General features: G+C 47.0%; 1 protein-coding gene across 8 annotated transcripts in view; it reads left to right on the top strand.

Annotated features, from left to right (window-relative positions):
• The window catches only part of MAPKAP1 (MAPK associated protein 1), a 106,383-nt gene that overhangs the window by 91,832 nt on the left and 2,522 nt on the right, over nt 1–12,029 (top strand). For all 8 annotated transcript variants that reach the window (XM_074845964.1, XM_074845961.1, XM_074845965.1 and 5 more), the window contains 2 exons: nt 216–353; nt 10,727–10,824. In XM_074845964.1, coding sequence (XP_074702065.1) covers nt 216–353; nt 10,727–10,824 — 236 coding nt within the window. The remainder of the gene's footprint in view (nt 1–215; nt 354–10,726; nt 10,825–12,029) is intronic.

Below are 12,029 nucleotides of genomic sequence, written 5' to 3'. Positions count from 1 at the left end.
CCTTGTTGCTATGCTTATGCAGGGGAATAAAATGCAGATTATCAATGCAGTTTGATAACCGTTTGCTTTTGGTTTCAAAAGCTCCTGTGCTTTCAAAAAGCCCAAAAGGGCAATATACTTTCATCCCATTTAAGATTTATAAAGTGTGTCAAACGGCTGATATGAAATCGCTTAAACTGATCACTATTGTGGCTCTCTATTCTTTCTCATCTCAGGTATTTCTGGAGACAAGGTAGAGATAGACCCTGTTACTAATCAGAAGGCCAGCACTAAGTTTTGGATTAAGCAGAAACCCATTTCAATCGATTCTGAACTCCTCTGTGCCTGTGACCTTGCGGAAGAAAAAAGCCCAAGTGAGTAGTCCTTTTTATTTATGTTCCCTCTTCTCTCCCTCCCTGGATGTGCTAGATGTCCAAAGAATTATTGCTACCGTGTCCTTTTCTTTCTATAGGTGTATTTTATTCATTATAGGATGTTTTTAATCTGACTCGATTCTGTTACAGAGAACACAACATAAACAGATACACGTTTTATGAGTGTCCTAATGCTGCTTAGAGCTAATGGCATCATTAAGAGTGTTTCTTGCCCACTGTCAGTAGCTGCTAACGGTGTCACACCAAGCAGACACTGGCTTAGCCCCATAGCACGGTAGCGAAATACATGTTTCAACATAATCACAATTTTTTTGAACCTCTTAACATCCAGACTGGTTTTAAACAATTTCTTAGGTGCAGTAGAGGGTTTCAGACACACAGTAAGTATCAGCACAGTCTGAATTTGCTTCAGCCATGGCCACAGGGTCACTGGGATTACGACGTGGCACTCAGAGTTCAGTTCCAGGGACGGGGTGGCCGTGCCTGGGCAGCGGCAGAGCTCACTGGAGGGCGTTGGGCATCCCAGTTCAGCCAGTCTTCAACAAGGGGTAGGAGTTTGCTGGGTTTAGAGTGCAACTTCAGAAGCCTGGTGCTTTTGCTTGTTGTATCAGTGGAGTAATGAGAGCCCCAATCTGTACAATTTGTTTTAAAAAGCACAAGACAGGCCCTGGGGGAATTGGGCAACGTCTCCCGCGGTGCCAAAATGTAACTATCTACTATCAAAAAGTAACTGCGGTTCAAAAGCTCAGATGGATTTTATTACAGTTGTGATTTTGCGGGGTAGGGATGCCAAGTATTAAGTACTTATCTGCAAGGTGACAGAGAGGGAGAATTATGTGATACATATTTACAGAGGTAATGATCTGTTGAATTCTCTTGGAAGAGTAAATTTATGGCTGCCACAGATTTTATCAGCAATTACTGAACTATATCCTTCTCCCCTTCATTACCTCTTCCTACTTCCATGTTCTTAGTCCAGTCATTGTCTTCCTTTTCTGTCTCTCCAGCAAGAATCATGGTCTTTGGGAAGGCAGGATCCCAAGGAGAAACTTCCCTAATGACCAGGCAGTCCAGCATGTGTAACAGTTGTCTCTGTGGTTCAGGGTGCAGTTTTGTGCTTATAGATGACCTTAACACCTCTGGGTTTGCAGCCACATTTCATTTCAAATGCAGACTCTTCTGGTGGTAAAACTGCCCACAAGACAGGGCTGTATCTGACAAGCCAGCCTTGAATCCTGAGGTTTGCAGCTCACGCTCCTGTCAGCACGACGGTCTGAGACCTCCTGGCGGTCCCTGAACTGCTCCAGAACTGCGTCCTGTGGGGATGGGGCTCCTCGGCCCCAGAGGCAGCACCTGCTGCCGTAGGAAATGGTGTTTGTACCCAAATCCTGCCAACCCAGGGAGAAATAAGGGACAAAATTTCAACCCACAGATAGAATCCAGTGGCAGAAGGGCAGTGTGTTGAATGAAGAATCGTGGTCACGTTGGAAAGGGTGCTGGTGGGTTACGACAGAGGCAACCGGTATGATACTGAGGGGGTTTATTTACTCATTTTTGTGTGGCCGTCATAAACTTTTCCTATTAAATAAGTGTTCAGCATAGTTCCAAAAGGAGAAAACAGTTCCTCCTGAAATCTGCTGACCTCTTCCCGATTCACTAAAGATGTTGCAAAAGTCATTATTTTAGGCCAGTGGAAGAGACTTTTAGTGTGACATCTCAGAATGATACATTTTGGGGAAGTCTTAACAGCAGATCAGTATCTCTTGAATTTTAAATGGAAAAAAGTTATTTTAGTAGCATAAAGGAGTGAAACTCACTGTATTTCACAAGTTTTGTCTGCGATTTTTATCAGCATAGTGATATATGTTTGTAGCAGAGTTTACATCAAAAATTATTCCCAGATCTTCCTTGAATGAATTATTGCAAAGAAAGAGAGGCTGAGTAAAGATAAGGTCTTTGAGTTCTGCAATATATTTTGTTTTCATGTTTTTATGTCTTGTAACACAAACATGCTCCATCTCGTCTTTCAGAAGTGTTCTGCACACGTAACAGCACTTGCACAGTTACACCGTGTCTGTTTTATTAAGCCACCTGCCTTCGCCGGGCAGCGGCGCTTGGGGTTACGGTGAGGTTGAGCACGGCTTTGCTGGACCGCTGCCTGTAATTCTGAAGAGAGGTGAAGCGTTTGCAGGAGCCTCCAAATGTGACCTTTAGTAGGGGCAGGGGGTGTTGGGAGTGGAGTTTGGCTGCTGTGATCAGTACAGCTGGAGGTTTCTGCAACCACTGTTCCTCTGAACGTGGTCATTAACACAGTTCAATATTCACTTAGCTCTTGCTTTCTGCAGATTAAAGAGATTTCAGAGTTTTTACTGGTACTTACTTGCAGAAATGTAAAACCAGAAATTGTGTGTCAGTATAGTGGAGACCCTCATGCTTATTTTCTCTCAGTTTCCTCTGACAAGACAGGTTCATGCCACGAAGCTTTAGTGGCACTTGTGTGAGTGTTAAAGGACTCAACAACTTCAGAGGTGACGTGTTGTGAATATTTATGGACTCGGCATCGTTCTGGATGGGACCGAAGCTTTCCTGTGCTGTGAGATCACAGAACTTAGAGCTGCAGTCAGTGAAAACAGAAAATGGAAAGCTTTGGCATCTGATTTGCCATTAGTGTGGGTATTACAGGCAGAAATGGCTGATGATTTTTGTTTGCCCTTGTAGTAGGCCTGGGTCATCATTTGAATTTTTATTTGTAAATTAAATCAGACTCCCTGAATTTAGACAGAGGGAAGAGGTAATGGCCCTGCTGGCTCGATCAGATGCCATTAGAACCTGAAAACACTGTGTATAAACGGCTTCTTTAAATCAGGTTCGGTCTGATTATCACGAGAGATTCTGAATGTTTTGAATCTTGAAAGGAAGCATCCTATCATTGAGAAATAAGATTTAAGCCTTAATAAAGTAGTTGTCATTTTTATAGCTGAAAAGAGCTTTGTATCTCAATTAAGTGTACATAATATAAAGTCTTAAGGAAGCAACATAATACGTTTAATACAATTATGTCCCTTTGCAATAGTGTAATTTAAAGGAAATCTGATTCTGGTAATGTCTCTTACATTACTTGGACAAGGGAGAAACTTCAGTGTCACTGGCCGCTGCCTCGGTACCAAGTGGGGCTGTGCCGGGGCCGGGAGCGCGGGGCGGCGCTGGGGCGTGGAGGGGCGAGCAGACCTCGGGGTGGGCTTCTCAGTGAGGCTGGGGGCTTGGGCAGACCTGCAGCTTTCGAAACGCGGGCGGCTCTTCCCTTCATGTGTGTTTTAGGGGAGCTGCAGAAATGGGATTTCTTTGGTAATTTACTTGAAACATGGAAGAAACCTTCTCTGTGATTCTTCTTCTGCTTTTTTTTGTTTTAATAAAGCAGATACATCTCGGTTGCGAGGTCAAAATATCCTTAATGTTAAGGTAGTCTAAACAAAGGTGTTCTGTAGGTCACGGAGTACACTGGTAACTTCGGTTTGTAATTTAATTGCCTGCTTTGCACCCTGCAGCTTAAGATTTCCTTTAAATTCTTATTCCATTGTTGCACTGGGGCTTAACAGAGTGTTAACCTGGTAATAGGCACAGGGCCTCCCCATTATATGTCTCGCTATCGAGCGGTTCTGCATGACTAGTTAAAAAAGATGGCAAGAAGATTAATGAAAGCCGCCTAGTACAGAAGGGGGGTAGGTACCTTTGCAAGACTTCTAGCGAGGAGATATTAGAGCTGAACCAGAGCTTGGCTTTTTCTTTATCCTGTGACCTTTGAACCTGCCTTACTGTCGAGAGCTGCCAGCGGAGCCGACGTTTTGATTGATGTTGCTACACGAGTCAGTCTTTCCCATTGAATTCCACATCTGCACGAAAATAGCTTTTCTAGCAGTATTCATACTGGCTGTAAGTGATAGCCGGAGTGATGCCTGAAATGCTTTTATGTAGTTTTCATTTAAAGCTAAAGGTATTTGATGTTTTAATTCAGGATCCAGTTCCTCCAGATTATGCACGTTGGGTAATACTAATTTAATGAATTCATTATTGGGTTGTGAAAGGACTGAAAACATCCAGAAAGCGTTGGGAAGGCATGGATTCCTGCTGCTTGGGGAGCTTAAATAGAGATGTTGCACGTTTGCTCAGAGCCCTGCAGTGGAGCCAGAGCAGAGAGGCAACAATTACCCGCGTGCTCTGCAAACGGTGCACAAAATATTGTGTGGCGGTTCCTAATATTCATGTTCCTGCTGCGAATAATGCGGCGTGTGAAATAATAGAAGAAAAACTACCTGATAGGAGACCAATCACAGATTCTGAGCAAAAGGTAAAAAAATAGGTTCAGCAGAAAAAATGCTCCTAAACTTCAGGCTTGGAGTGAAAGCAAGCCCCAAGCGCGTAAGAGGAAGCGGCGAGGCCAAGTGCGCGTGGCCGTGCGGTCCGCGGCGCGGCGGACGCCTGGGAGGGGAGGCGGCGACGGCGCGGACGGGGCTTGGCTTCGCTGCCCTCTGCCCTCACCGCCCGCGCTGGGGGGCCCGGCCCGAGCCCCGCTGCCAGCCCAGGGGTGTCGGGGCGCTGGCGAGCAGCCGCGGGGGGACGCGCCGCAGCGGAGCGGGGGCTGCCGGAGGAGGCCGCGGCGCTGCGGGAGCTCTCCTGCCCGCTGCCCCGCCGCCGGGGCTGCGACTTACTCAATCCATCGCTGTTGAAGAGCCTGTTCATAAAAGTACTCTGGAGCACAATCAGGAGTGCGCATTGCCTCAGCCTTTTAACAAATATGTTTTGTAGCCCTATTAAAAGGGGTCTTCATCTATCCTGTCAAAGCTATTCTGCTGGGGTTTTTTAGTTTAATTACACTATCCAATTAAAACTCCTTGCTGCATTTTGATGTGCCTCTCCTTGGGCTTGAGTGGATATGACATTTACAAGGCTCGCCTTTCAAGCAGACAATGGCGTGATTGATGAGGTGCAGACGCAATGAAGGAGGCGATTGCCATGTGGAAACACTGCTTAGTGCATTTTGATTTATTTATCATCTTTTTTCCCAAACAAGGTTGCTGGTGAAGAGGTTTTGGGCAACCCCGAGTTCCACCTCAATTTTCACCATTCTTGCAAAAATCTTTATTAGTATTCTGCCTTTGATGATAATTCGAAGAAGAAACAAAAGGCTTTGGGGAAAAAAAGTCCAGATGTGCGAATAGTTACCACAATTTGACATAGAAGTGGTTGTATGCAGCTCTTTAATTGTGACTCTGCTTTCAGGACATCTGGAAACAAGACATCCACTGATAGCAATGTTTTATAATCAGCCTACAGTAGCATACAAAGACCTGAGTTGTAGGAGAAGTGATCATGAAATATGCTGTTCCCTGAGAGAATGGGACAAGCCAGCAGGACTACAACTATTATTTTTTTCCTTAACATTCATAGCATTTGTTGGCACTCCAGGAAGGCCTCGGTTTGAAGGAGACACCCCTCACAGGTACGTGCTGTGCCGGCTGAACTCAGGGTGCTTCCACCGGTACCAGCGGGGTCAGGATTTCATCCACAGCTTCAGCTGCCGTCACTGCCTCTGAAGGAGACATCACCTCTAAAATATGTCCCTCTTGGAGAAATACCACTTGCAGAAAATGGGCTTAACCCCACTTTTGCACTCAGGACAACGTTCCTGTTCAACCTGTGTCCGTCACTGAGCTCAGGACTATAACCCTGATAATCCACCTGCAGCTCCGGTGCAACTCATGACGTCCCCCTAGAAGAAAACTTCCAAGTTTTCTTGTTACTAGAGGTTGTCAGGATGGGTGTTTTGATGGTAATGCAACACTTGCATTTTTGTTGGACCTTCAGGCCCTGCTCCAGGGCCATGGCATCATTTTTGGGGTAGCACATGTGGATTTCAAACACCAGAGTCCCTTCCCAAAGATTTTAGATTAAATATAACAGCGGTTGGTGAGCAGAGGTTACCCCATTTCACGCAGTGTTTTATGTAAGATTGCCTTTGTGCAGATACACTGCTTCTGGGTATTTTATTTTCATCGTTCCTTGCCTTTATACTAGTATATCTGTAGTTCTTTGTAATCCTTTCTGAGGCTGTGAGAAGAGATCTCAAGGTTTGATCCTGTTGTACTCACAGTTTCTGAAATGGTGAAAATCTGTGATGATGTCAGATGATGCCCATAAGTGTTTTGTTCTTCAGAGAGGCCTTTCTCTAGCTATTTATTCCACTAATAACTCTTAATAGTTGACTTCTGCCTTATGGCCCTGTAATGACAAAGCAATCATCAAGGTATATTGAAAAATTAACATAAATTTGCATTTCCTAGTGTTTGTTTTCTGTTTTGTCCTATTCATGAATATTCTTTTCATCCTCCATCTAATTAGTGATTTAATTCAGCACGTACTGTTTTAAAGAGTGGCATTGGCAAAAGAGAGGGTTTCGGTACAGCCTGAACTGGGGGATGGGAGAGGAGGAAGAAAAACTATTCCTAGTCTTTACAGATTCAGCAAAAAAAATTGTTCTTGTGCAAATTCACATCCTTCCAATGTTTTCCAGGCAAAAAGTGTATTTTTTTAGACTCTGAAAAAAAGAGTTTATTATTTAGATTTAAAAGTGAATTTTTTTTTCGCCTGGATCAAGTGAGCTATGGTGGACTGCAAAGTTTTTGTGTATTTTCCCAAGACTGTTACTTGCAGAAATTGGCACAAGATTTACCGGTGGCTGTATGAGCACGTTTCAGTAATTCTGGAAGCTGTAATCCTGGGGTATTTCTCACCCGCTGGATGTAAACGCAGAAGCACTGAGAAGTCGGGGGGCAAGCGCTGGGGGGGTTACACGAGTAGTTTCACCAAACCTGGGAGAGAGAGGAGAAACGTGAGCAGCAGATGGGCACCTGGCTCTGCTCTGGCTTTGCAAGGGTTGTGGGTAGTGCTGTAACTAGCCCTTCCCTTCGCTTTTTTGGCAGTGTAGTAATGTTAAAAATTAGGAGATATGCCAAACAATCGCATTTAAGACATCGTGCTGAAGGAGTAAATGAGCTCTCCTCGGTGAATTTCCAGTGAATTAGCATCTTGCCCTTCCGCCCGAGTCTGCTGTCGGCTTTTCTCCAGGTGTAACCACACAGGAACCTATTAGTGTGCCAGGGTTAGAAAAGATTTATCAGCGTTCGGAGCTGAGGCCAAAGGGCCCCCACGGCAGGTTGCCGTTTCCCTGCTGTGGCAGCCAGGTCGGGCCCGGCGCGGGCTGAGGGGTCCGGCGGGCGCGGGGCTGGCCCGGGGCCGCGGCTCGGAGCCTGCTCGGGTTTGCTGAGCTCTCCTGGCGGGCTGTGCCTACCTCGTGACAGCAGCCTGTGAGAATGGATGAGCTTCTGTCATTTCGTTTGCCTTCCATAAACATTTTAACAGATAAACATGGTTGGGAATAACACGTGTTTTCCGTTGTACAGCTGATTAATTCTGATTGCAAAATATTGAAGTTTCCCCCTGTTGGGTTCACCCTTGCCATCCGCTGCAGTGGCTGACATTAAATACACCCCTGCGTGGTCTCGGTGCGGGGCACTGACGGACAGCGCTGACATTTGCTGGAGTCGAACACTTGTGTTTCAGCCCCACAAGCTAAAGGACACCCAACCGCTGTTCGTGTAGGAGTCACGGCAGCGAAGCCGTTCATGCAATATCTGCATTTGTTCTAATTCTGCCGTCGTGGGCGGCAGAAGCCACTCGAGCTGCTGCTGTTTGTTACCAGATACTCTTACGTGGAAGTATCAAACCATTGAAGTTCCTATTGATCTCTGAATTGTCAAGGGTGGTGCGCTATTGGAAAGAGGTACATCACATATTTAAGCACTCTTGGAAATGGAAATCAATCTCACAATTCATAAATTCCATCTGGCTAGAATAGTAGCAGAGCAAAGTGCCAGTTACGATTTCAATGAACTAATATTTCACGCTGTAAATACCATAACGTGGACGCGGAGCACGTAAACATAACGCCCTAATGGGGCTTTCGAAAGAAAAGTCTTCTTGGCTGCTCTCCACTCAGTCACCTGCCGGCCGTGGGACGGGGCTGCGCGGGGTTTGCCCATGGCCGCGGCACGACCCGCGCGTTTGGGCTTCGCTGCGGATTCAGCGACGTGGAAGAGGAGCGCGGGCCCCAGGGCCGGGCCCCAGCAGCCTCCGTGCCAGCGGGATGGGTGCGTGGTGCCGGCGTGGCCCCGGCTCGCGGGGGGGAGCGGGGTGAGCTCTGCCTCCTGCTCCAGGGCACCGCGCGAGCGCTCTGGCATCTGTTGCTCTCGTTGTCATCGAAAGAGCTGACTCCTCACGATCCTAAAATAAGCGCTCGAAATAAAGTTCTGCGTTCTGCTTCTGTCAGCTCTGTAAATACTTTTGCTGGAAAGGAGGAGTAAATCACCAGTTTAAAAGAAAGGTGGGGGTACTGGGAGGGTCTCTTCATTGGGCATGACAGGGGCTGTGATCTCATTTAATTTTCATATTAATCTTTCATTCTGTGGTCCCGTGCCCTGCCCCTGTGGGGTCCGCTCCCCCCACCTCAGCGATAGCGCGGTCAGGGCTCGTGTCCGCGCCCTTGGCATCACGGCCTGATGGTGGCTTTGGGGGGGAGCCCTGGGCGAGGCGGGTTCCAGTGCTGCGCTCGGGGCGGTTGGCCCTGCCTGCGCCGCGCTGCGATGTCCCCTTCCCGGGGAAGGACCGACAGCGTGCGGGCAGAGAACCGGCCTGAGAGAGGAGCCGTGGGGTGTGGGGCTGTTCCGCCGGAGGCTGGGGACTCGGGTTCTGGCACGTTCAGAGCCCCCCGGCCTTTCCCACCGGCTGAGCTGTGCTGGGGGCAGCAGCCTCCGGAGCAGCCGGCAAGGCCAGGTCAGCGTGGGGGGAGCTGGGGAGAAAACATGGAGTGAAACATCTAAACCAGGTGAAGGGAGTCTTGATCCACGCCAAGAACCGCCCAGTGGAGACCCACAACAAAGAATCTCATTGGAACCCTCCAGAACGTGTTCTGTGCCATGTAAATTTTCATTTTCAGTAATCAATTCCTGTAACCGTGTGTAATATTAAATGTCCAAGGAAAACTGTGGTAGCTGATGGGGCGCGGTGCTGTGTCATGTCCCCAAGAGCAGTGCACGGGCACTTTCGGAATCGTAAAGATGCTGAATTTAGTCCCAAGCAGACCTGGGCATGCATGTATTAGCATACTGATGAGCTCATGGCTAGGAATTCCCGCATTTTTAGTACCACCAAGGCATCATTTGAGAAATGATTTAAAGGGTTTTTTATTATTATTATTATTATTAGCCAATTTTTCAATACAGAATTTATATTCCAGATTAGTGCATCATAATGGTGTTTAATTAACATGCCACAATAAAACACTCGCGTCTCAAATTTTCTGGCCACGGGTCTGGGCATATATCAGTCACCTTTTGGAAATCTGGAGAATTAGATAATGTAAATAAGATTTCAAATGAGCTTTCCTCCAGGGAAGACCTGAATTTACATTAAGGTGGCTGTAACTTTACAGATTACTAGCTTTGACCTTTGAACCGAATAAATGATGAGAAAACTGATGGAAAAGTGTAATGTATAGAATATGCTTAATGTTAATTTTGAAGCCACGAAGAGCCCTACGCGGGAAGGGTGTTTTGCCTTCCTGCATGTCCTACACGCGGCACTCGGAGGGTCGGCAGCTCCCGGGCCGCTCCCCGGGGCAGCCGCGGTGAAGCCGGGCAGCGAAGCGCTACGCGATACAAATTACAGCTCGACTCTAGTTCTGGTTTACTGCTCGTGGGAAGGGAGGTTCCCGGCTCCGAGTCTGGCAGCGCCGTTGCCGCGTCCTTTTGTATTTACAGTGGTGACGTTTCCCCTTTGCTGTGAGCCTCTGGGTAGGTTTGGGTGATGTTTTGGGGAGAGGTTGTTGGAGTGATGATTCTGGGGTTAATTGGCCTTTTATTTTAAATATAACACTTATCTTCTGCGTGTGATGATTATACAGCGAACAGTTACATAAAGTAGTCCTAATGTGGTAGTTTAACTGAAATATAGTCTTGGGCTGAACGGGAGCTAACTAGCCATTTGATAGATTTTTGCATTTCCTGCAGTGGGGATGTGATGGGAAAAGGAACTTTATTGAATAGGGTTCAGCTGCTCCTGTAAGCCACCACTTGCCTTAAATTGAAATGACATGAGAAGCCTGTCAGCGTTTCATTACTTCCTTCTGTTGTGCTGATGGTATGCTAAGATCACCATCTGTGTTTTTCTTCTGTCAGGCACACAAGCTCTGCTGAAACTTTACAGGAATATTCTGAGCAGTTTTTTTCTTATCTTTACAGGTCATGCAATATTTAAACTTACATATCTAAGCAATCATGACTACAAACACCTTTACTTTGAATCAGATGCTGCTACTGTCAATGAAATTGTACTGAAGGTGAGTATTAAATTTTAACGTGACCCAAAATCCTGGGTGTTTTACCACTTGTTAGACATGAAAGTATTCAGGAGGCTCTGGAAGTACATGAGCGGTGCAGTGCCTGAGGACCACTAAGGTGCATTTAACTTAGCAGGCGAGTTGCTTGGTGCCTGTTAGTTCAGTCGTTTTTCAAACAGCCATACAGCAGGCTGCCCGTTCGTGTGTAATATTTCCTTTTATACATGTTTCTAGTTAATAGAGACACGTTTTCTGTGGAAGTTTAGAGGAAACCACCAAATTTTACTTGTGCCCGGATAGTTTCCACCTCCAGCCAGGTGAATGGTCTGCGAGCCCCGTGTCTGGCGGGGCTGCGGGTGCTGTGCGGGGTTGGGTGCCGTGTCCCGGGACTCGTGTCCCGCACAGCCCCGCGCGCCCAGCGCTGCCTGGAGACCCCGCAGGGCTGAGCCGAGCCCACGAGGAGCCGAGGGAGCGGCCGCCCGCGGTCTGCCAGGGGCTGGGGCAGCCGGGGCGGAGCTCGGCGGCGGCTGGGCCGGGGTCCCGGCACCGCGGGGGCTGTCGGAGCCGGAGCTCGGGTTGTCCAGAGGTTCCAGGGGGGCTCCTCGAGGCCACGGGCCGAGGCCGGGTTCAGGGCTCCAGCCCCGGCCGAGCAGAGGCAGTGGCCGTGCCAGGACAGCGCTTCTCTCCTGCCGCTCGCTCGTCTTTCCCAAACGCAGGTGTTTGTACAAAGCACAAAGGTTATTTTTCTCACCGTGATGCTTTTTCAGAATTGTTTGCTTTTCTCGCGGCTCAGTACATACACATATTGGCTTCCTTTCTGAAACAATTTTTTGTAACACTCTTGGAAGATTAAACTTCATTTTCCGCACGCTAATATTTTATAGCAATTCAGAATTTAAAACGCAGTGATTTTGGCAAGCCATCTGTTATCTTTGCTTTTATTTTCTGTGTGGAGTTTAGAGGATTGCTAAATAACTGACATACAATCAAATAATTTTTATTAGTAACGTAGAAGGTGAATGTATTTTAGGGGTTTTCTACTTACTTTGTGAACTGTTAGGCCGATTCTTTTGTTCCTACTTTATCTTAAATAAGCTATTGTAATCCAGAACACTTGATACATCTGTGACTGGTCGCAGAAGAAGGCTGAAAGACAAAAAGGTTTGGTATGAATAACGTGAATATTCAAGAGAGAAATATTATTG

Source organism: Strix aluco, chromosome 20, assembly GCF_031877795.1.
Source record: "Strix aluco isolate bStrAlu1 chromosome 20, bStrAlu1.hap1, whole genome shotgun sequence".
Classification (NCBI taxonomy): Eukaryota; Metazoa; Chordata; class Aves; order Strigiformes; family Strigidae; genus Strix; species Strix aluco.
Note: the sequence above shows the minus strand (reverse complement) of the source record. Positions and strands in the feature narration are given on the sequence as shown.